This window comes from Patella vulgata, chromosome 2 (assembly GCF_932274485.2).
Source record: "Patella vulgata chromosome 2, xgPatVulg1.2, whole genome shotgun sequence".
In the NCBI taxonomy this organism is placed as follows: Eukaryota; Metazoa; Mollusca; class Gastropoda; family Patellidae; genus Patella; species Patella vulgata.
In genome coordinates this window covers 85,477,104-85,500,855 of record NC_065880.2, presented here as the reverse complement: position 1 = coordinate 85,500,855, position 23,752 = coordinate 85,477,104, and the positions used below count along the sequence as shown (strand labels likewise).

The 23,752-nt window shown below is 36.5% G+C and overlaps 1 protein-coding gene across 2 annotated transcripts in view; it reads left to right on the top strand.

The window, feature by feature from the left end:
- The first annotated feature begins 21,485 nt into the window (after positions 1 to 21,485).
- LOC126812085 (uncharacterized) overlaps positions 21,486 to 23,752 on the top strand; it is a 52,864-nt gene continuing 50,597 nt past the window's right edge. For both annotated transcript variants that reach the window (XM_050538271.2, XM_050538270.2), the window contains exon 1: positions 21,486 to 21,954. In XM_050538271.2, coding sequence (XP_050394228.1) covers positions 21,606 to 21,954 — 349 coding nt within the window. In that variant the 5' untranslated portion in view covers positions 21,486 to 21,605. The remainder of the gene's footprint in view (positions 21,955 to 23,752) is intronic.

The window sequence follows — 23,752 nt, the reverse complement described above, 5'->3', positions numbered from 1 at the left end:
ATTTGTATTAACAGGATTGGTAAAAAGTCTACACGGTTAATACGAGCTGCGGCTTTAAAATTATCACAAGAACTTCACGCCATGATAAAACGACCAAATTTTACTACGTTATCTAGATGTTTACAGGGGTAAGTAAAAGGGGTCTTTTTATATTTTATTCAGTAAGAATAGGTTTGGGGAACAGACTAGGCCTCTATCACCCCTCTCCCTTCAAAAATATAATCTATATTTTTGTCCCCCGCCTTTCGAAGAAAGCAGGGGACTATTAAAATGGGTTCGTCCGTCTGTCTGTCCGTCTGTCTGTCTGTCCGTCTGTCTGTCCGTCACACTTTTTGGGACACAATAACTCTCTTCCTAATTGAGCTAGAATGTTCAAACTTGGTGTATGTGTTTATTAGGTCAATGCCTTGATGGAGTTCGAAGATGAGCATTTTCCGCTTAGGGTAAGCAGAGATAAGCAATTTGATTGGTTGATGCTTTGGGACACGATAACTCTCTTCCTAATTGGGCTAGAATGTTCAAACTTGATGTATGTGTTGATTAGGTCAATGCCTTGATGGAGTTCGAAGATGAGCATTTTCCGCTTAGGGTAAGCAGAGATAAGCAATTTGATTGGTTGATGCTTTGGGACACGATAACTTTTAATTGAGCTAGAATGTTCAAACTTGGTGTATGTGTTTATTAGGTCAATGCCTTGTTTATTTTGATTCTATCTGATAGAGAGTGATGAAACTTAATGTATACTTAATAATCAGTTTGATTGCTGGATACTTTTGAAAAAGATAAACATGCAATTAATTAATATATGTCATCTATTTATTTCGGGATTTCAGCGGGGGACATCAGCCTCACTGTTGGCTTGTTAAGATTTTATTATGGCAATAACTTTCAACTCACCTAATTATGAAAAATCACAATACTGTTCCATTTAGAGTAAGGCATTTTAAACAAGTATCTGCTGAACTCCTTTAAAACCTTCCAACCTCGGGGGTTTTCTCTGGGTCCTCCGGTTTCCTCCCACTGCTAAAGACCCCTACGTGCAAATGAATTATTGAAATAAAATTAAACTATATGTTAGTCCCAAAATGACCTAGTTTGTGTCGAGTGGACGTTAAACACCATTTCTGTCTCTCTCTCCCTTTAAAAACACAATATAATGTGCACAGCTTTTAATGAATCTCAGTAATGGATTGACAGGTCTATCTTAGATTTTAGGGGGGTTGGATGGTCGAATGGTTAGCACGTGCTGTGCGCTGTATCATAAGGTCTGTCATTGCGTCAACTGGCGTGGTTTTGATTCCCCGGTTGTACGTGACAAGAAGTAGGGTCGCCTGTTCAACCTTGTGGGTTTTCTCCAGGTCCTCCAGTTTCCTCCCACTGCTAAAGACCCCTATGTGCAAGCGAATTGTTGAAATAAAATTGAACTGTGTGTTGGTCCCGAAATGACCTAGTTTGTGTCAGGTGGACGTTAAACTCTATTCTTCTCTCTTAGATTTTGTGCTTCCTTGATGTGACTACATGTAACTGGAAATTATTGTTTAAGTGACTGCAGAAGATCAGTAAATGGCCTACTATTTAGGGTTCTTGATGGGGTTTTTTTTTGGGGGGGGGGGGGGGGTTAATTTCAAAACTTAAAAATTTGTAACTGATCTTGAAATCTTTTAAGATGAGCCATCATGTATATTTTTGTTCTTAAATTAGGTTCTTTCTCAAAGAATTTGTGTTGTCGTAATGATTAATAAATCAGTATACAGATAAAACAATACAATAATATTCAATGTTTTGTTGATTGTTTTTATAGGACTGAATCTCAGATATTTAAAACTAAGTTTATAGGTTGGGATGATGTGATACCTGTGGATTATACACGAACAGCTGATTCGGTTATTAGACGTGGGGCAGATCTAAAGGTCAGTATATCCCAGAGGTCTTATACATTTAATGCTATGACCTATAATACATTTAATGCTATGACTGATAATACATTTAATGCTATGGCTCAAGATAAATTTAACACTGATGATACATTTAACACTATGACTGATAATACATTTAACACTATGACTGATGATACACTTAACACTATGACTGATGATACATTTAACACTATGACTGATAATACATTTAACACTATGACTAATGATACATTTACCACTATGACTGATAATACATTTAACGCTATGACTGATAATACATTTAACACTATGACTGATAATACATTTAACACTATGACTGATAATACATTTAACACTATGACTGATAATACATTTAACACTATGACTGATAATACATTTAACGCTATGACTGATGATACATTTAACGCTATGACTAATAAAATAAAACCAAGTACAAACATTCCAAACCATTAGACAAAATTCGAAGTCTTAAAAAAAAAGTATAGGCTAAATAGTGTAATCAGGCAAAATAGTGTAATCAGCATATGGACTGTTCACCGTGTACAAAACACACGACAAACGGTGGTAACAGGTGTTCGGAAGAGTAAGCTTACCCTGCTTACATGTAATACATTTAACGCTATGACTGATGAGAAATTTGGAAATTATATATATTTTTAACAGGTTATCAATTTATGTTGTTTATCTTGAACAGGTTATTATGGAGCGAGATAAAATGAAGACAGATTTGTCAGCGTTATTTATGCCACGTCAACCCATGATGAATAAAGAGGAAGCCGTAAGTTGATAATTTAAATATGATCACATCCAATAATGCTTCAGATGAATGTTAATTAAATTAATTAATGTAAGAACTTTCATCAATCTGATTAAAACATAGATCCTATTTCGTTTCGTTTTTTATAGTTCAAAATTTCGTTTTACTTGTCTTTACTACACTAGGATCTGGAAGAGTTGTTATATTATCAGCGTTTTGGTTGAAGGGAGGGATAAGTCAATAAAACAGTCTGTTACATTGACTTCTTGGCGTGCCATGCACGGAACTGTGGGTATATTACTTGAAACGCCAACACGTTTAAACAATGTCTGTTGTCACAGGGTCTAAAGCCGCTTGTACGACACCTGACATGACCTTATAGTACAACTTGTTAGATCTTCATGTAGTGTAGGCCATCGAAAGTATAAAAAAAAAAACGAAATGAAATATAGATCTATATTTTAATTAGATTGAACTTTCTTGAGACCGAAACGTACGATTAAACAGTATTAATCAACAGAGCATTAGTTTTTCTTGAGTTCGGGGGATCCCTGACTCATATGTTCTACTGACCCATCCAGCATCTATAGATCCCCAAGATGTCACATTGATTTCTTCTGCTTGTCGAACTATATCTACATGCGGCCCTGGTAAGAGTTGGTTATAAATCATATATGTTCAATATATATGTCTCAGGTTATGAATTAGAACCTTTTCTCGCACTGCCATTAATATTCTTATTATCCATATTCTTACAGGATCAACTAACACAAGATTGGAACGAAGATCTTGACGGAATGGAATCTTTTGTATTGGAGGGTAAAAAGTTTGTACGATTGCCTGAAGAAGAATTAGGTATGATTTATATTATTCATATAAAATTTAAATATCATAAAAATTTTATTTTAAACTTTTGGGTATGAAACAGACTGCAATAAATGTTTCCATTTAGAAAAAAAAATGCTTCTAGGAATTTGCCAAAACACACTTCTATCAATCTAAAATGATGATTGCTTTAGATTTGTTTGTGTTTATGGACAAGATATTCGTTATTTTTGCATATACTTTGGTAGTCTAGGGAGCAGTAGATTTGGTTAACAAAACTCTAATTTTTCATTTTCAGGCATTCTGATTAAAATACAGATCTATATTTCGTTTTGTTTTTAATACTTTCGTTGGCCTCTACTACATGAAGATCTGACCAGTTCTAGCGGGAGGTCGTGTCAGAGGTCATGCGAGTGGCTTTTGACCCTATGACATTAGACATTTGATTAACCAATCAGCATGGATGTTTCTAGTGGGTTACCGACAGTTCCATGCAACTCACACCAAAAACTTGCAGTAAGAGACCGTTTCATTGGCTAATCCCTCACATCATCCAGAACGTGGGTTATATAACAACTCTTCCGGGTCCCAGTGTAGTAAAGACAAGTAAAACGAAATCTTGAAGTATAAAAAACGAAACGAAATAGGATCTGCATTTTAACCAGATTGGTATATTGAGAGTTTTCTCCCTTTTTTTTTTCCCACCCAGATTGTTTACTGTGATATTTCTGATAATTTTCCTGCCCTTTAGGTTGATTGCACAAGGAGTAGGCATGGACCACATACTAAACTAACGCTGTCTGTCTACAACCAAACTAGTTGACTGACATTTTAAATCCTAAATCGAACTATGTAATCGAAATGAAATAGAATCCGTGTTTTAATCAGATTGGTTAATTGATAAATTGTTTTGTATTTGATTATATTCCAGGTATATTCTGTAGTGAGGATTGTTATGTATTTTTATGTCGTTATTGGGTTCCATTACCTGAGGAAGAAGAAGATGAAGACCTTGAGGAGGAGCCACCAGAAGACGAGTATCGTTGTATCGTATATTTCTGGCAAGGTCGGAATGCTAGTAACATGGGCTGGTTAACCTTTACCTTCAGGTAGGAAAAAACACGAACATAATCAAAGTTAAATGCAATCTAGTATCATATGATCCGTACTGTAATTACTTATCACGTTAAAGTAATAGTAGTCTGAAGCCTTCTTAAGTTCATTTTGTTCAAATAAGTTATTTCCCTTTATTAATACAAATGGCTTTGACCCAAGAAGAATTCTGGGTTAGAGTGAAATGTAGAATGGCTATCTAATCATCTTTTAGAGGCATTTAGTAACTGGATAGAGCAATAAACTATAACACATACTTATGGAAGAACAATTACTGATTTATTTGGGCGACGTTTCGAAGAGTATTCTCTCAACGTTTTCAAGCAAATAAATCAGTAATTGTTCTTCCATAAGTATGTGTTATAGTTTATTGGCTATCTAATCATTAATGAAATCAAGAAAACAGTCCTAGCTGGTCTATTGTGTATCTCCCCCCCACCCCCACCACCACCACCCCCACCAAAAGCACACTAATTAAAGCATTAGAAACACATTTCAAAATGGTATCCTGCTGCTTTCATTTCTTTTTTCCTGGCCTTGTATACGATGTCAAATACCTTGTAATGTCATTATTTCCCAGATATTGCGGCAAACATGATCCTTGGGGATCTTAAAAAGACAAATTCCATCATGGTACCAAAATTGTTCACCTTATTTTAACTAAAATATATCCCTTTATAAAACTTGTGTTGTTTTAATGTATCAAATTCACCAATAAGAAACCATGTGCAAATTTTCGCGTTTCTGGATCAAAGATATTTCTCATAAACAGTGATTGAAAGTTGAGTAAACTCTCAACTGAAGTCAGGGCCTGGTGTATATATTACCGTATCCCAAAAGTTACAGTGATTTTAAATAGACATTATTTTATTCTTCTACTTTCAGTTTACAAAAGAAGTTTGAATCTTTATTTAAAGATAAATTAGAAGTTGTACGACAATTTCAACAACAAGAAAATCTTAAATTCCTCTCTCATTTTAAACGAAAGTTTGTGATCCGAGAGGGAAGTAGGAAATGTAAAAATGATCCAACGATCAAACCGTTGACTGAATTTTATCATCTTCGAGCGAATGGTAGTCATATAGCCACACGCTGTGTACAGGTAATGTGGTAATATTTATATTTCATGTAGCACATATCCCATCATGACTCACTCTAGTATGATACTGGGGTTTGGATGGCCGAATGGTTAGCATGTGCGCGCTGCGCTGTATCATACGGTCTGTCATTGAGTCAACTGGCGGGGTTTCAATTCCACGGTTGTACGTGACAAGGAGTAGGGTCGCCTGTCCAACCTCGTGGGTTTTCTCCATGTTCTCCGGTTTCCTCCCACTGCTAAAGACCCTTACACGCATGCGATTTATTGAAATAAAATTAAACCATATGTTAGTCCCGAAATGACCTAGTTTCTGTTGAGTGGCCGTTAAACCCCATTTCCCTCTTTGGTTTAAGTTATCTATTATGTTTTATTTTACAGTTGATGAAAGCTGATGCATCTCTACTCAATTCTTGTGGAGTGTAAGTCTTTATAATATTTTATAATGGGGTTTGTGTACATTACTCATTGAAATATTAAACTCGTTGTATTATAAATAAAACATACCAAACAGTGGAGCATGGACATTTGCAAGGACATAGGTTATCATTTTATATGTTGGTCTTTGAATGGCATTTAGTAAATAATCAAATAACACACTATTTATGGATAACAATTACTATGGTTTATTTCACTGCAATGTTTCAACAAGATTTCACAAGTGCTTGATAATGACTTGTGAAATCTTGTTAAAACGTCGCAATGAAATAAACCATAGTGATTGTTATTCCATAAATAGTGTGTTATTTCATGAGGTTATTTGTTAATTCATGGAAATTTCTAATAAGAAGGGTTCTTAGAAAGTGCTAGACTCCAAACAGTATTGTATGCTTAAATCAACGTGCTAACAAAATTTCCAGGAAATAGTCGTAAATATGAAGTGGGTTTTGAGTTGTTGTGAGAATTTACATCCTCAAAATATCAAGACTTGATCAATCTGATTAAAATACAGATCTATATTTCGTTCTGTTTTTTTATACTTTCAATGACCTACACTACATGAAGATCTGACCGGTTGTAGTGGAAGGTTGCTTTAGGTGTCATACGAGCGGCTTTTGACCTTATGACGTCAGACATTTGATTAACCAATCAGCGTTGACGTTTTTAGTTGTTTACCCAAATTCTATGCGCCTCACGCCAAAAATTTGCCCTAACCGACCGTTTTATTGGCTAATCCCTCATATCATCCAGAACGTGGGTTATATAACAACTCTTCCAGATCCTAGAGTTGTAAAGACAAATAAAACGAAATTTTGAATTATAAAAAACGAAACGAAATAGGATCTGTGTTTTAATCAGATTGAGACTTGATATGACAAGACAATAATGTATATTTTTTATTGTAGATATATATTAATGGTACCGTTTGATAGTCAAGATTTAAAGGGAATAGTTTATGTATGGGTGGGTAGTAAAGCTGATCATGCTGATGCTGTTATAGGAGAAGAAATAGCTTATCTTATGTATAAGGTAGATATCGTTCATTTATTGTTTATAATTGTGACAGGAGTAGGGTTGCCTATCCAACCTTGTGTGTTTTCTCCGGGTTCTCAGGTTTTTCTCCCACTGCTAAAGACCCATACGCACAAGCGAATTATTGAAATAAAATAGAACCATATGTTAGTCCAGAAATGACCTAGTTTGTGTCGAGTGGATGTTAAACCCCATTTCTCTCTCTCTCTCTCTGTTTATAATTGGATTGAAAATAAGCGCCAATGTGGTCGTCACCCGGGGGGGTTGGCATGGGATGTTGAATAGTTCAACACATGCACTTTAGATCATAAGGTCTGTCATTGAGTCAAGTGGCATGTTTTCGTTTCATCGCTTGTACGTGACAAGGAGTAAGGTCACCTGTCCAACCTCGTGGGTTTTCCTCCCACAGCTAATGAGCTCAACGCAGAAGCAAATAATTGACATAAAATTGAACCATATGTTAGTCCTGAAATTACCTAGTTTGTGTTGGTTGGACATAAAATCCCATTTCTAGCTCTCTGTCTATCTAATTGTCAACTGGCTGAGAAGACACTCAGGAATTTTTCTGTAGAGTCAGCAGAAACACCACTATTCTGTGCAAAATTCTTCCTTCCTAATATAACGCAAATTAGGTCCAATCTTTGCATTGTGTAAAAATATAATATAGTCATGACCTGTTCTCAGATAAACATTTGAAAACCTCCTACATGTTATCAGATAAATGTTTAAAAACTTTCCACGTTCCCAGATAAATGGGGGGTTGGATGGACGATTGGTTAGCACGTGCAGGGTGTATCATCGATTCCCCGCCTGTCCAACGTTGTGGGTTTTCTCCAGTTTCCTCCCACTGTTAAAGACTCCTACGCGCAAGCGAATTATTGAAATAAAATTGAACCGTATGTTAGTCCCTTAAATAATTTTGTTTGTGTCGAGTGGACGTTAAACCCCATTTCTCTCCGTCTCTCAGATAACCCTTTGACATAACATGCCATGTATAATACAATACGCACATCATTAAATAACATTAATCTGTCTTTCAGTTTACCTTAGTATATTGTGAGACATTCTTCCAATTTGTTTTTGTTTATTTATTTTAGGACAGCTACACAATACAGATGATAAACGAAGGAGAAGAGCCGGAGAATTTCTTTTGGGTTGGTATTGGTGGTAAGAAGCCATACGACAAGGTGAGTCAAAACTGTGTCAGAATTACAGTATATCCGGTATTAAGAGACCGCCCCTAATAACTTTTATACAGTACTTTATGTAATAAACACAGGTTTAATAATACACTGTTTATCCTATGTCATAATTTAGTAGTGGAAACAGTCATGTTAGAAAGTACACTAATCCTAGGGGATGCTCGACTGAACATTCCAGAATTGAATTCTGTCGAACCCCAAAATAATGATAATCGAGTGACAATGGGGATTTTGGGCTAGAACGTATGTGCCAACTGCATGGGGAAATGTCTCAACCAACTATGAGAGCTGAAACATGTTAGTTGTGTTTAATTCTGGCATGATTCTACACACACCACGTCCGTTGTCGGTACTGACAGAACTGTGACAGGACTGAATTTTGCGTCACTCGATTGCAATTCCATCAATTCAGAACGTTCTGGACTGACAATTAAGCATCCCCTTAGAGAGCAGACAGAACAGGATTGATATCACTATTTACGGACCAAGTGAGAAATGTTTTCAGATGAGTTATTTGCCCCTGAATTTGATTATCTCCCTTAGCCTCAAATTAATGTTATTTTTTAAAGAGATTTTCCATTTTACTAGTATTTGTGATTTTGAATGGTTACTGGTAAGGGACAACATATAGTCGTTTGGATGGGACAAAAAAATGAGGTCCCGTGCACACATTTGATATAAGAGGCTTTAGTGCCATTGTTTGGGCAAAATTTCCCTTATAGCCTACTGTATGGCGTATGCCCGTCTTCATTAGCCTAGTTGGAGCAGAATAGTAGGACGTTAAACCCTATTTCATTTCATTTCCAAATGAGAAAAGGTTTCGAATGAGTTATTTGCCCCTAAATTTGATTATCTCCCTTATATGAATATGAACTTAACAGACTAAGCTTAAAACATAGCCTCAGTTTAATGTTGTTTTTGAAAGAGATTTTACAAGTGTTTGTTATTTTGAATGCTCACTCACAGGTATTTCTTATGCAGTATTTGATTAGATAATGCAAATAGTACCACCTGATATTTATAACAGTTTATGATTGGCTGATTATCTGACAATTTATTTCAGGATGAAGATTTCATGAATTATATTCGGTTATTCCGTTGTTCGAATGAGAAGGGTTATTTCACTGTATCTGAGAAATGTGCTGATTTCTGTCAGGTTTGTATATTGAGAGTTTTCTTCCTTTTATTTTCCTGCGATAATATAACAACTCTTCCAGATCCTAGTGTAGTAAAGACAAGTAAAACGAAATTTTTAACTATAAAAAACGAAACGAAATTGGATCTGCATTTTAACCAGATTGTTATATTGAGAGTTTTCTCCCTTTTATTTTTCCCACCCAGATTGTTTACTTTGATATTTCTTATAATTTTCTTGTCCTTTAGGTTGATTGCACAAGGAGTAGGCCTGGACCACATACTAAACTAACACTGTCTGTCTACAACCAAGCTATTTGAATGCCATTTTAAATCCTAAATCGACGATTTTAGTCAAAACACTGTCATTGTGTCAACTGGCGTGGTTTCGATTCCCCGGTTGTACGTGACAAGGAGTAGAGTTGCCTGTCCAACCTCATGTGTTTTCTCCGGGTCCTCGGGTTCCCCCCCCCTCCCACTGCTAAAGATCTCTCTCTACCCACAAGCGAAATGACCTATCTTTTATTACTCTTATATTGCCTGTCGAACCTCGTGGGTTTTCTCCGGATCTTCCTAGTTTGTGTCGAGTGGACATTAAACCCCATTTCTCTCTCTTTATTACTATTATAATAATTATATATATTTTAGGATGATCTGGCTGATGACGATGTGATGATTTTAGATAATGGGGAAAATGTTTTCTTGTGGATAGGAAAGAAAACAAGTGATGTCGAAATCAAACTGGCTTTTAAAAGTGCTCAGGTAAAGCTTTTGTAGAAATAAATTGAAATAAATAACCAGTGTACCTTGCAAACATGAAAAGGGCCACGATTTCATGAAAGTAACCCCTTAATATTCCAAGAAAAGGGCTCATGTCCCGTACTGAGGGTCATGGCCACACATCTTCCCATCGGTCATCAGTGCCATTATGCACAACAGGCCAGTTATGATGTACCATACGTTTAGACCTTGCCACAACAAATTGTATGGCTTGAATATGATGTGACTTTTACCTCTGTATTCACTTTTGCCACACTGAAATTGCCGAAAGCTTTAAAAGGCTATAAATTTAACCTAAGGCAATGTCATTTTCTAAATTTTCTTGTTTCATTTCAGGTTTATATCCAGCATTTAAGAAATAAACAACCAAACCGTCCACGTAAATTACTGCTGGCCATGAAATATAAAGAAAATCGTAGATTTACTAAATGTTTCCACGGTTGGGGACAGTACAAGGAAGTACCTACATAAGGATATACGTGAGATAAATAATAGACTGTATATGATGTGATCCTACATAGGATATATACAAGATGACTATATATGATGTGATCCTATAACACTCCCCTGTAAGGATATATCCTAATGTAGGATATTTATACAAGATAAATGATAGACTGTATGATGTGATCCCTCTTATCACTCCCTGTATTATAAGGATATATGGAGGATATTTATACAAGATAAATAATAAAATATGTGATACGATCAGTGAAAGAATCCAACATCTTTCGTTGCCTGTACGTGACAAGGAGTAGGGTTGCCTGTCCAACCTCGGGGCTTTTCTCTGGGTTCTCCCACTGCTAAAGACCCCTATGCGCAAGCGAATTATTGAAATAAAATTAAATCTTGTTAGTCCCGAAATGATCGAATCTGTGTCGAGTGGACAACTCTCTCTCTCTCTCTCTCTCTCTCTCTCTGGTTGCCCTTTATTTAGTGTAACTTATTCTTAATCTGGGGCTATTCAAAACTCTGTAGTAATCAACTGGCAAAAGAACTGGACTCAAATCTCAGGATTTTTTTTAGATTGATTCTCACTTGTCAGTGTCCATGCTATTGCTTGAGTAACTGCATTCTGGACACAGAGATCCATCTACTTAATACTTCGAGAATAGATCTCTGTCGTAAACAGCCACCATATCCAACAACTAATATACTGTTTTGTCATGCGGTCCTACTCCAGTTCACATCTGTTATACAAAGACTAATAATTAAACCTTTTCAATGTTATTAAATAAAAGCAAAATATATAATTCTCAAAATTCTTGAAATATACATAGTGTTTTCGACTAAAATCGTCAATTTAGGACTTGAAATGTCGGTCAACTAGCTTAGTGTCTGTAGACAACAGGCAGTTTAAGTTTAGTATGGAGAAACTCAACTTTTTGAACAGTTGGAATTTAAAACACCAATGTCCAAGAAAAATCCCATAAAAAAATAACGGGGAGTTGGTCTCAAAATGGCTATAGAGTTGATGAGACATAAAACTCCTTTACTATCCTTGAATCTGAACTGTTGTCAAAGTTTGATTCTTTCATTGGTTCACTGGATGTTCATATCATTACTGTTATCACCACCCACCCACCCCATTATCATCCCAATTCCCAATTACCTTTTATAATTCCTGATGAAATGGAATTGAATTGGAAAAATTTTTGCCTAAAGCCTCTTTGTATTTTTTATTTTTATTTTATTGCTTCTTATGCGTAACATGGGTAATTTACAAAATGAAGATGAGGAAGCTTCTGATTGTCTGTGTACTTAAAGATACATTATGGGAGATAAGATAAAGAGCTAGCAGTTCTCACTATAATGGTTAAAAACTAGATAATGTAAAGAGAATTTGCTGAAAATTTCAGTCAGATTGATCCACGGTGAACCGAGAATTTAGCGATTGGATTTTCGGCCTAGCCTCGATCATCATTACTAAAGTCGGTAGGATAAAAAACATAGTCACGATTATCCATTTCTTGATTAAATCATGAATGAAAGTTGAGCAGCAATTCGGATCCTAATCCAGTAAAAATCGCAGGCTAACGATGACATCGATCATCAGTTAATTAATATCTAATTAATAATTTAGATAACATTTTTGGTGTAAAGCTGAGCTGATTATGGTCTTGTCATGTTAATTAATAATTTAGATAACATTTTAGGTGTAAAGAAAGATTTGCCATAGACAGATTTAGCTCTTGCATGATGTATTTTTAAGGGAAGTGTGGAATATATTATCGCTGTGTATTAGCCTACCCTGTCTATTGGCTTAATACATATAGTAAGACAGTATGCTTAGTAAGAGTGTGTATAGGAATTGTATTTTTAAAATTTTGTGACCACAGAAAAATAATTGGATTATTCTCAAAAAAGCCTTACACAGTCCCATTTGATAAAAATTATACATGGATTCTAAAAATTACATTATACATGGATTCTAAAAATTACATTATACATGGATTTTAAAAATTACATTATACATGGATTCTAAAATTACATTATACATGAATTCTAAAAATTAAATTATACATGGATTCTAAAAATTGCATTATACATGAATTCTAAAAAATAAAGTGTATTTTTAAGGGGGCCCCCCGAGGCAGCTTTTTGCCACCCTAAACAACGGTTCATATATATATATATATACATGTGTATATTTTTTCTACATCCCAGTCTATCCAGTTGTAAATGGGTACCAGTAAATACAAGTTTAATTATAATATTTGTTAACATCTGTAAATAAATGTATCTATACTAGAAATAATATCAACAAGAGTATTTATATTAAATAACCAGAAACATTCTTTTAAATTAAAATATTTTACTGCTTTATGTATTGTCGTCATTTTTTATTTGTGGGGGGGGGGGGTTGGATGGCCGAATGGTTAGCGTGTGCGCACCGTATCATAAGGTCTGTCATTGAGTCAACTGGCCTGGTTTTGAGTCCCCGGTTGTACGTGACAAGGAGTAGAGTTGCCTGTTCAACTTCATGGGTTTTCTCCGGGTCATTCGGTTTCCTTCCACTGTTAAAGACCCCAACGCGCAAGCGACTTATTGAAATAAAATTAAACCATATGTTAGTCCCGAAATGACATAGTTTTGTGTCGAGTGGACGTTAAACCCCATTTCTCTTTCTCTCATTTTTTTGTTTCTCCGGGATTAAGTTTTTCGGATAGTCTTAAAGTAGCTAAGTCTTTAAATCAATATCATCCACAGTCTCCGACATTGAAAACAGGAATTATTTGTCAATTTAAATCAACATTGATGTTGTGATCTTACCTGGAAAGGATGGGCTTCTGATATCCAATATTTAAGACAAACTTTTTACCATTGGTACATGAATCATGTACCAGAATGCGTTTCAGCGTAATATGTAACACGGGACTCAATGAACGAGGCTAGGCATATTCCACAAGTCATGTCAAATGGTAACACCATATTCCTATTTGGAGAGCATGCGCAATAAATACCATCTGTGTAGACTGGGATAACCAGACGCTAGAGATTGCCATTCAATTGAGTATTTCACCAATCATAACTGATTAGAAATTACAGTAAAAACAGAAACGATTGAATGTAAATCAGTTTATATACATTCATATTACATTATTACATTTGTATCAATTTCTAGGTCACAAATATTGGCGATTTAACTCCTTAACTAAAGAGGTTAACTAAGTGTACCCTTTGCTGATTAGGTTTAATATTAAAAACCTGGTATGACTGAACAGACCTACATCCCTTTATAAGTATAATAAAAAGGAACAACAAAAATATTCTATTTGATCACATCCAACCCTCTGCATGTTTGGTAAATGGAGAACGACACTAACAAGCAAAACAAAACCGATAAGACAAACCTGCGGACAAGACAAACTACACTGACATTGCAAGAAATAAACAACAAATATCAAATCACGTGAATGGATCCAGGGGCTAGCCGTAAGCGTCATCTGCGCACAGGCGCGTATCCAGGATTTTTTGCAGGGGGGGGGGGTGTCTAGGTTGGATAATTGCTTAACTAATTGCGAGCGCCAAAGGCGCTAAACGTTATAACGGGGGGTGCATTATGACGTATTTCCGGAAGGTAAATTCCAAAATTACAGGTCTAAAAATCGCCAATAAAATCGCATAAAATGTCCTTAAAATGTTGATGGTGAATTGTTATGTATCAAATTTTTAAAAAATCTTATAAATTCCGCTAGCATATTTTTTTTTAAATTTGATAAAATAAATGACCAGGGTTTTTTTCTTATCAACGCTGCCGATAAAATTAAAAAGCAAACACAACAATATTCAACGTCAACAGACGAACAGCGTTAATAAAACTCTTTAAATTTCAATAAACTTATATTTTCATACAGTACGGTATTAAAAAATTGCCGTCGTCAATAGGCGATTTGCCGTGGGGTCAATTGGTCCCGACGGCAATTTATGCTGGTGACGTGTTTGGCTAATTGCCAGAGCTGTATGTGACTATATGTTTTTGCCCACAATGGAATGAAAGTCATGACTCAACTCAATGTATACAAACTCGCAATTTTTGGGTCAGATTCAGGCTTTTAGTATTAAGTTTCTCGGACCCTGAGCAGGGGGGGGGGGGCTCTGGATCCGCGCCTGCACTGCGCTGTACAGGCCCGGGCCTGTAATAATACAGGCTTCACTTCACTCGAAATGAAAAAAAATAATGATTTACAAGAAAGACGTAATGCCACCGGTCTTGAGAGTAGTCATCTTCTGATTGGCGATAGTGTGTCCTTTGACGTCATGAGTGAGAACATCAATAACTTTAACAAAAATAAGGGCGATAATCCACGGTGCACGGAACTGTGTGTGACTCACTAGAAAGATCAACGCTGATTGGTTAATCAAACGTCTGACATCATAGCGCCAAAATCCCCTCGTATGACCCCTAACAAGACCCCCACTACAACTGATCAAATCTTCATGTTGTAGAAGGAGAACACTAGATCGGAGAGGGTCCTGCACAAATTAAGCCATATGTGGTTTGTGCGTTAGGGTTAGGGGTAGGGATAGGGTTAGCGCTAGCCTTGTTTATATCTCGCGACGTTAACAAAATCTGCAGGTTCCAACCCTAACCCTAAACCACAATCCACATAATAATATGACGTCATATATGCTAAAATATGCAGGACCAATGACATGTATACGTCATTGTGTAGGACCGTCGCTGATTTAGCGTTATCCGTTGTAGAGGCCATCGAAAGTATAAAAAACGAAACGAAATATAGATCTGGGCCCTTATTCACGAAAACTTAAACTAAGATACAATCGAAATTTTAAGAAATACTGCAATTCGATTGGCTGACCAATATGCAAATTAGATATATGCAAATTCATTTTACTGGTCAGCCAATCGAATTGCAGTATTTTAATCAGATTGCATCTTTTTAGTGTGGGTTAGAAAAATGGAAATCTGGCACGGACACTTTATAGATTAATATATTAAACAATTTGCCGACATAGCCCATTTCACCAAAACATCCAATGATTTCTCTTTATAAAGGCTGACAACCATCAATGGAATTATTGTCTGGGTGAAAAGACGTGTACACAGAACATATCCTTGGGGGAACACCATATTAAGAATAGGTTGAACTTTTGTGGTGGTAAAAAAAATCACCACGGACACCTCATAGATTAATATATTAAACAATTTGCCGACATAGCCCATTTCACCAAAACATCCAATGATTTCTCTTTATAAAAGCTGACAACTATCAGTGGAATTATTATCGGGGTGAAAAGAAGTGTCCACAGAACATATCCTTGGGGAAACACCATATTTAGATTAGGTTGAACTTTTGTGGTGGTAAAAAAAATCACCACGGACACCTTATAGATTGATATATTAAACAATTTGCCGACGTAGCCCATTTCACCGAAACAGCTCATGATTCCTCTTTATAAAAGCTGACAACTATCAGTGGAATTATTGTCGGGGTGAAAAGAAGTGTCCACAGAACATATCCTTGGGGGAACACCATATTTAGATTAGGTTGACCTTTAGTGATGGTAAAAATTAAATCACCACAGACTATACATAAAGTTTAATCAGAATTATTCTAAGTCGAATTTATCTGTTGAAAACCTCCGCAGCAAAGACACAAATACCCCCCCCCCCCAATAAAATTCCTGGTAAGAAAAGGGTCTAGTCGTTTGGGTGGTACGAAAAACTGAGATCCGGTAGATACTACTTGCTTATAAAAATATAACGGTAAGTCTCTTTGATCTATGAGGTATTGTCTATGCCCGGAATAACTTGCGGTGTGGGAGTCGGGAAGCGGCTTTGAATATATACAGGGGAATTTGGGGTTATTCTTCTGAAAGTTTTTCTTTAAACCTGTAACGGGTTATTTTTCCAGGGAAGGTTTTTTCCCCATAAGAAAACATGATGGAAGGTTTTTCTTACTGGAATTCTGGAATATTCTCCATTTACGTGCACGTAAACATAGACGATTTATCAGGAAGATAAAGTGCTCGACTTCGGTTATGCTGGGGAAGAAAGACTTTAGAAAAAAACCTCGACCTACCGGTCTCCGATTTTTCTTTTTATTGGGTTATTTTCTTCAGTCTTTCTTTCCCCAGCTTAACCTCAGTCTCGTGCTTTATCCTACACCGAAAATTGGAAATAAGAGTCGGCCGTCCAGTTGCAATCTAATTGAAACACAGTTCCTATTTCGTTTCGTTTTTTATAGTTCAAAATTTCGTTTAAGTTGTCTTTACTACACTAGGATCTGGAAGAGTTGTTATATTACCGGCGTTTTGGTTGAAGTGAGGGATAAGCCAATGAAACGGTGTCTGTTACGGAAACTTCTTGGCCTGCCATGCACGGAACTGTGGGTAAACCACTAGAAACGTCAACGCTGGTTGATTACTCAATGTCTGACGTCATAGGGTAAGAAGCCACTTGTACGACCCCTGACACGACCTTCGGGTACAATTGTCAGATCTCCATGTAGTGTAGGCCATCGAAAGTATAAAAAAAACGAAACGAAATATAGATCTGTATTTTAATCAGACTGGTCCAGTTGATGTCCTGGTAAAACTTCCCTCAAAGCAGGGGCTAAATGAGAGGGATGCAATGACGAGCTTTGCGTCATGGTTTTGAGTTTTTGAGCCCCCTCGAGCCCCCCCCCCCCCCCCCCAACGCAAATGGCAAAAAGTCACGCGGTTTCAATGCGGTATTCAACGTTATAATCGCAATCATATTGCTTAACCAGTGTCAAACATATAGCATGTTCCACACAGCCCTATATTACTCGGCGGCACTGGGAGGACCCCCCTTCCCCCGCACACATATAAATATTATTTTTATTGGGGGCCCGGACAGGATTTTGTTCCTCGTGCAAAATCATGGGTCACCACGCCCCTGGCTCAAATCAAGTTGATTGGATGTTCCCTTCTACGTTTTCCGGAAAATAAGATGTTAAACCCTATTTCGCTCATCCTATTCTCAAATAAATTTGTTTTGACAATTATTACGAGAAAAAGTTATAACACAAACCAGCTATGTATTTATCAGGGCCTGTTTCACTAAATTTTAACTAAGATAAAATCCAAATTTTAGTAATTTGATTGGATAATATTAGATTGAAATATCTACTAAAATTGGATTTTATCTTTAGTTAAGATTTCGAGAAACAGAGTCCTGGTTTTTTTTGGTTTTTTTTTGGGGGGGGGGTATTTTTTATTTTTTATTTTAATACTTTCGTACAAATAATGTGACAATCTGTAAAAGGATTAATGGATTATCTTCATCATACCGGTAAAAAAGACTAACGTGTCTGTGCTTTACTAGGATTTTAAAGCCGATAAATCCAAAAGAGGGAGAGAGAGAGAGGGAGGGAGAGAGAGAGAGGGAGGGAGGGGGAGGGAGGGAGGGAGAGAGAGAGAGAGAGGGGGGAGAGGGAGAGAGAGAAGGAGAAAGAGAGGGAGAGAGAGGGAGGGAGGGGGTAGAGAGGGAGGGTATGTCCACGCTCATCCGGTTGTAGTGTATGTCCCCCAAGGTACAGTAAGACCGTCCAGAGAGAGAGCGAGAGCGAGAGATGGGGCTTAACGTCTACTCGACACACACTAGGTCATTTCGGGACTAACATATGTTTCAATTTTATTTCAATAATTCGCAAGTAAAGTTAGGTTCAAATGCAAAATTTTCAACACGTCTAGATAAAAGCATATTCAGGATTAGAAAGACCCCCCCCCCCCCCACCCAGTTAGTTGTGAGTTAGTTGTATTTTACGTCCACTTCCACCGAGGTGATATCGTAGACAAAGGAATTCACTAATCCCAGCGTAGAACTTATTCGGGATTAGAAAGACCACCCCCACCCAGTTATAGGGGTTCACTAATCCAGCGTAGAACTTATATTTATGGCTCTGTCTCGAGTATAATGTACGTCCCCACCCCAACGACACAAGTCAATTTGTTTTTCATTACTTGCATAAATACGGATAGAATGTTTGGGGACAATGAAAACACACAACGGCATTTTTGCCTATTCTCTTCAGCGTGGGCCTAATGATGTGTAGTTCTGGAATCTATACAATTTTATAAAGTGTTCTATTGTGCGTTACATTACCCTCAACTCCCGACAAGTCCCCTAAAAACAACACCATTACAAAACACATTAATCTTTTTTTAAAAAGGGGGGTGATTTAATAGGACCCCACTGGCTATAAAAGTACGACTGAATATTGACACAGAAGTAACCGCGGGGGTTTCTCAATTCTCACTCCGAATCAATATGCCATAATGAGCGAAATTCGCTGTGAAAACATGAAATGAAGCGAGTGATTATCACATCGGGCAGAATGAAAAAAAACCGATGTGTTAGTTTTCTTACCTTAGGCAAGTATTGAACTTTTTACCTCCTTGACAAGCATGTTAATCTCAAGATCTGTAAGATCACGGCGACCCGACATCTAAATTAGGAGAGGGTTACAAGTTTTATAATAATATTTTTAAAATGTATTTTGAGTCGATCACTCTATAAACCATATTCAAAAAAAAAGAAGCCTAAAACCGCCTAAAGGGTATAAAGTCTAAAAGTTATTTGTAATGATTATTACCAAACAGCGTTTCGGCTGAAGGATCAGAATCCTATATAGTGGGTTAGGTGGCCGAATGGTTAGCGTGTGCGCGCTGCATCATAAGGTCTGTTATTGAGTCAACTGGTGTGGTTTCTAATCCCCGGTTGTTTGTGACAAGGAGTAGGGTCTTCTGTCCAACCTCGTGGGTTTCTCCGGGTCCTCCGGTTTCCTTTCACTGTACCCCCCCCCCCTCTCTCTCTCCTATATAGTAGAAACATCGCTCGGTATTGTTTTCCATATAGAATTGTGTCATGTATACAATACAATTACTAAATGTCCATCATTACGTGTAACCCTAACCGATTTCATATCGATCATGTTTAAAAATTAATCTTCGATAAGAAAGTCATGCAGTATACCACTTTAATGGTGTTGACTAAAGAACGACATATTATACAGGCATGTTGCATTACTCGTTCAATATCAGGCACCATTATGTATACAGGCGATCGTAATTTTCTGTTATTGGCAGCTATACGGTGGCTTAGAGATTATAACCCTGGTTCACTTACCGGGAAGCCCCGGATTCGATCCCCATGCTGAATCGGGATTTTCCGGTCTGGTTCCCCATTTTCATTCCTGTAGGACGGGGACCTGGCAGGGAAAGGCGTCTAGTTGTTCGGATGAGACGAAAAACCGAAGTCCCATGTTATACCATAAACACAAAAATTGGACGTGGCCCTGCCCCTGGGGGTCGGGACGCAGCAGTTGTCGTCCTTGGGCTATAAGGAATACATATCCCAAGTTCCAAGCCGATCCATTCAGAATCGTGGCCTGTAGGCAACACACAGAGATACAAATAAAACCCGTGTTAGCCGAGAAAGTTCCTCGGAATTTTCCAACCCGATTCCCCCTTGTGATAGGGCCTAACAATATGACGTCTCCAGTCGTTGGGTTGATTCGAGAAGCTCCCATGTATACAATTGGCATAGTGTTAAAGATTCCCTTGGAGGGAAAACATTCTCTGACAGTGACAGCATTGCGTATCCCCGCCTTCATTAGTCGGTTGATGCAGAAAAGTAAAGCATTAAAAATTGGAAAACAATATTCACACCATTGAATATGAACATGACTTCATGATTGCCCGCTTTCAACATAATATGCGTTTAGGTTGCGACCTCTAAAATAAAACTGGGTTGTTTTCTTTTTCTCATAATAACCATACCCCTTAAAAATTTTAGTACCGTTTGTAAGTCACCAGGAATAAATATTGTTTTAAAATGGTGTTTCAAAGACGATAGATAATGTTTATATGCACACCCGTTGGAACGAAATTCACATGCGTGTCTGGGGGTGGGGTGGGTGGGTATCAGAGTAGCTAGTAGAAATGGAGCCTTGGTGCAATTGTTTTAATTACTAATGAACACATGTTTGCAAATAATTGACCCCCGCCCCCAAACGAAAAACCCCCACCCCTACCCCCAACACACGGGTTCCAACAGCCATGATATGTTGGCAAATTATTTATTTGAAGTATTGCTTAAAATCTTTCCACATTTTCAAAAGCATAAATTACGACATTACGGCGTACATTTTGTTGAAAAAAGATTTAATCTCTTTAATTTCCGAAAGATTGTCAATCATAATTTATTTGATGTTGTTTGCGTCGGGACCACACGGTAATATCTTAACAAGGTTTCTTCAGAGCAGATTAATTGACTTGTCGCCAAAGAATTACAATATCCTACACAGTGGTGTATACTAAACATATTATTTTCTAAAATCTGAAATTAAAGCGGATTTTAAACATTAAACTAGTTTCCATAGAGAGCAAAAAGATTTCACATATTGCTGTACTTTTACAAAAGCTTCTGTCCCGTCAAATATGGATTAGATTCAAATTAACACGTTGACGACAAAAAAAAAAGAAAATCATATTGACGAAATTTGGATTAAGTGTTAGCCACGAACAAGGGGCTCTTCCCATTCTGTTAAATTTATTACCTTAATCAAAGAGGTACGGATTAATTAGGTAATCCACATGGTGTTAATGTTCATTGAAACCGTTCAGTGTGATCACATTGTAGCGGTAAAGGGAACACATTCTCGAGTGAGCTCCCTTTATCAACCGTTAGACGGCGCTTGGGTTGATGTTGTTGATCGGCGCGAGTTGTGAGCTATACAGCTAGCAGGTGCGTGAAGAATTCAAACGGTGATCATGTAAACAGTTATTTGAGTAAACGTGCACAAATTGAACTAAAAATGTCGACGGGAACGGAATATAGCGAGAAACCGCACGTGGAAAACTTGCCAGTGACTTCGAGGTGCATAGCAATTGTTCTACATAAAATTCACCGAGAAATAAAATTTGAAAACGAGCAGTCGTTTTTCAGTGAAAACAATGGAAAAGAGTTACTATCGGATTTTAAACTTCGTAACAAGACTTGCTATTGGAATCCTGGATTAATTGAAAGTATTGCCAGTTTGGAATATTTAGGATTTGTGAAACCATGCACTCTGCTTGTTGTTGGGAGAAATTTGGAAAAGATACGTTCAGCATGGGGAAGTCGAGTTTTGAATGCACCAGACGGTTTCACCATTGACAGAATAGGTGAGTTGTTTATTGCAATGTCTTGGCTCGTGAACCGACAGTTTCGGTGCATGAATAATTTAAATTTCCGTTAAATCGTCTGAGAAGAATCCCCCATGTTGGCGTCGCTTTCATTAAATACGAGTACGGTATTTCGTAGGAAACTTTGCAACAATGTGGTATTTTGTTTACAAATTTAAACCATCAAGAGTTATGTAATGTTATGATGCAAAGGCAATAGAGTTACACTATGTTGCAAAACTGTCGCCCTTTGATATCACATGGGGAATATTTATCGTTATTTAAGCCCTATATCACAGTAAATCAAATTGATATTTCCTGTAACCAAGTGTAGATAGTAGTAATTTATTAACTGCTTAATTTTGTGTGTGTATGTGTGCTCAGTGAATATCTATATGTAATACATCCTTATAATATTAGTACACCTATCTTTACTGTGTGTGTATGTATACATGTGTATTATAATAACATGAGATATCCAATATACAGCAGTGGGTTTTAGGCAATATCTATATGTCGTACATCCCAAAACATGCATTAGTGCTTGTGTATGGGGAATACATGTGTATAATGAGGAGATATCCAATATACAGCAGTGGGTTTCTGTTGTGGTATTTATTCTTATAATGATATAATTTTAAACCCTATTAAAATATAATTCTTTATAATACACAGTTTATAATAAACAGGAGATATTCAATATACACCAGTAGAATTCTAATGTTGTATATTAATGTAGTATAAACATCTACCTGTAGAACTCTATTATAATAATATATACATCTTTCATAATATATGTGTGTAATACACAATTCATAATAAAGATGAGTTATCCAATATACACCAATAGATTTATAATATACACCATTTACCCAATATACACCAGTAGATTTATAATATACATCATTTATCCAATATACACCAGTATATTTCTAAAATACACCATTATCCAATATACACTGGTCAGTAGATTTATAATATACACTATTAGATTTATAATATACACTATTAGATTTATAATATACACTGTTAGATTTATAATATACACTGTTAGATTTATAATATACACCATTATATTTATAATATACACTAGTAAATTTATAATATACACCATTTATCCAATATACACCAGTAGATTGATGCTAGAATATTGTATATTACACTAATCTTACGGTACTGTGTATAATAAACTATAAAGCTTATATTTATAATATGCACTGGGTAGGTTTATAATATACATCATTTATTCAATATACACCAGTAGATTTATAATATACATCATTTATCCAATATACACCAGTAGATTGATGCTAGACTATTGTATATTACACTAATCTTACGGTACTGTGTATAATAAACTATAAAGCTTATAATTTTTTTTAAAATAGACCTAATTTACCTGGTTGTACGACTAGTCTCAGCGGTGTGCAGTTTCGAAAGTCTAGCCATTAAATTGTGTGTAATGGCTGTTGGATGTTTTGAATTTATTTTGTTTATTTCTGACAAGAATTTGTCATTTGGTATAAATTTTCAGTCCATTCAAATTGGGCTCACTAGTATGAGCTTTTAGAAATTCAGACCCGAAACCAGCTGTCCGGCTTATTTTGAAAGGTAACCATTAGTAACGATCTACGACTGTAGTCTGTATTCATTAGGAAATGGGTGAATAGTCAGGGCCTTTATACAGGTTATTGTCATAAAGTCATTAAGGTCAGCATAAACCCCATTAAAATCCCTGTCCTCTATCACAGGGGGTGATAACAATTAAAGCCCCTCTGTTCATTGTAACATGCACGTG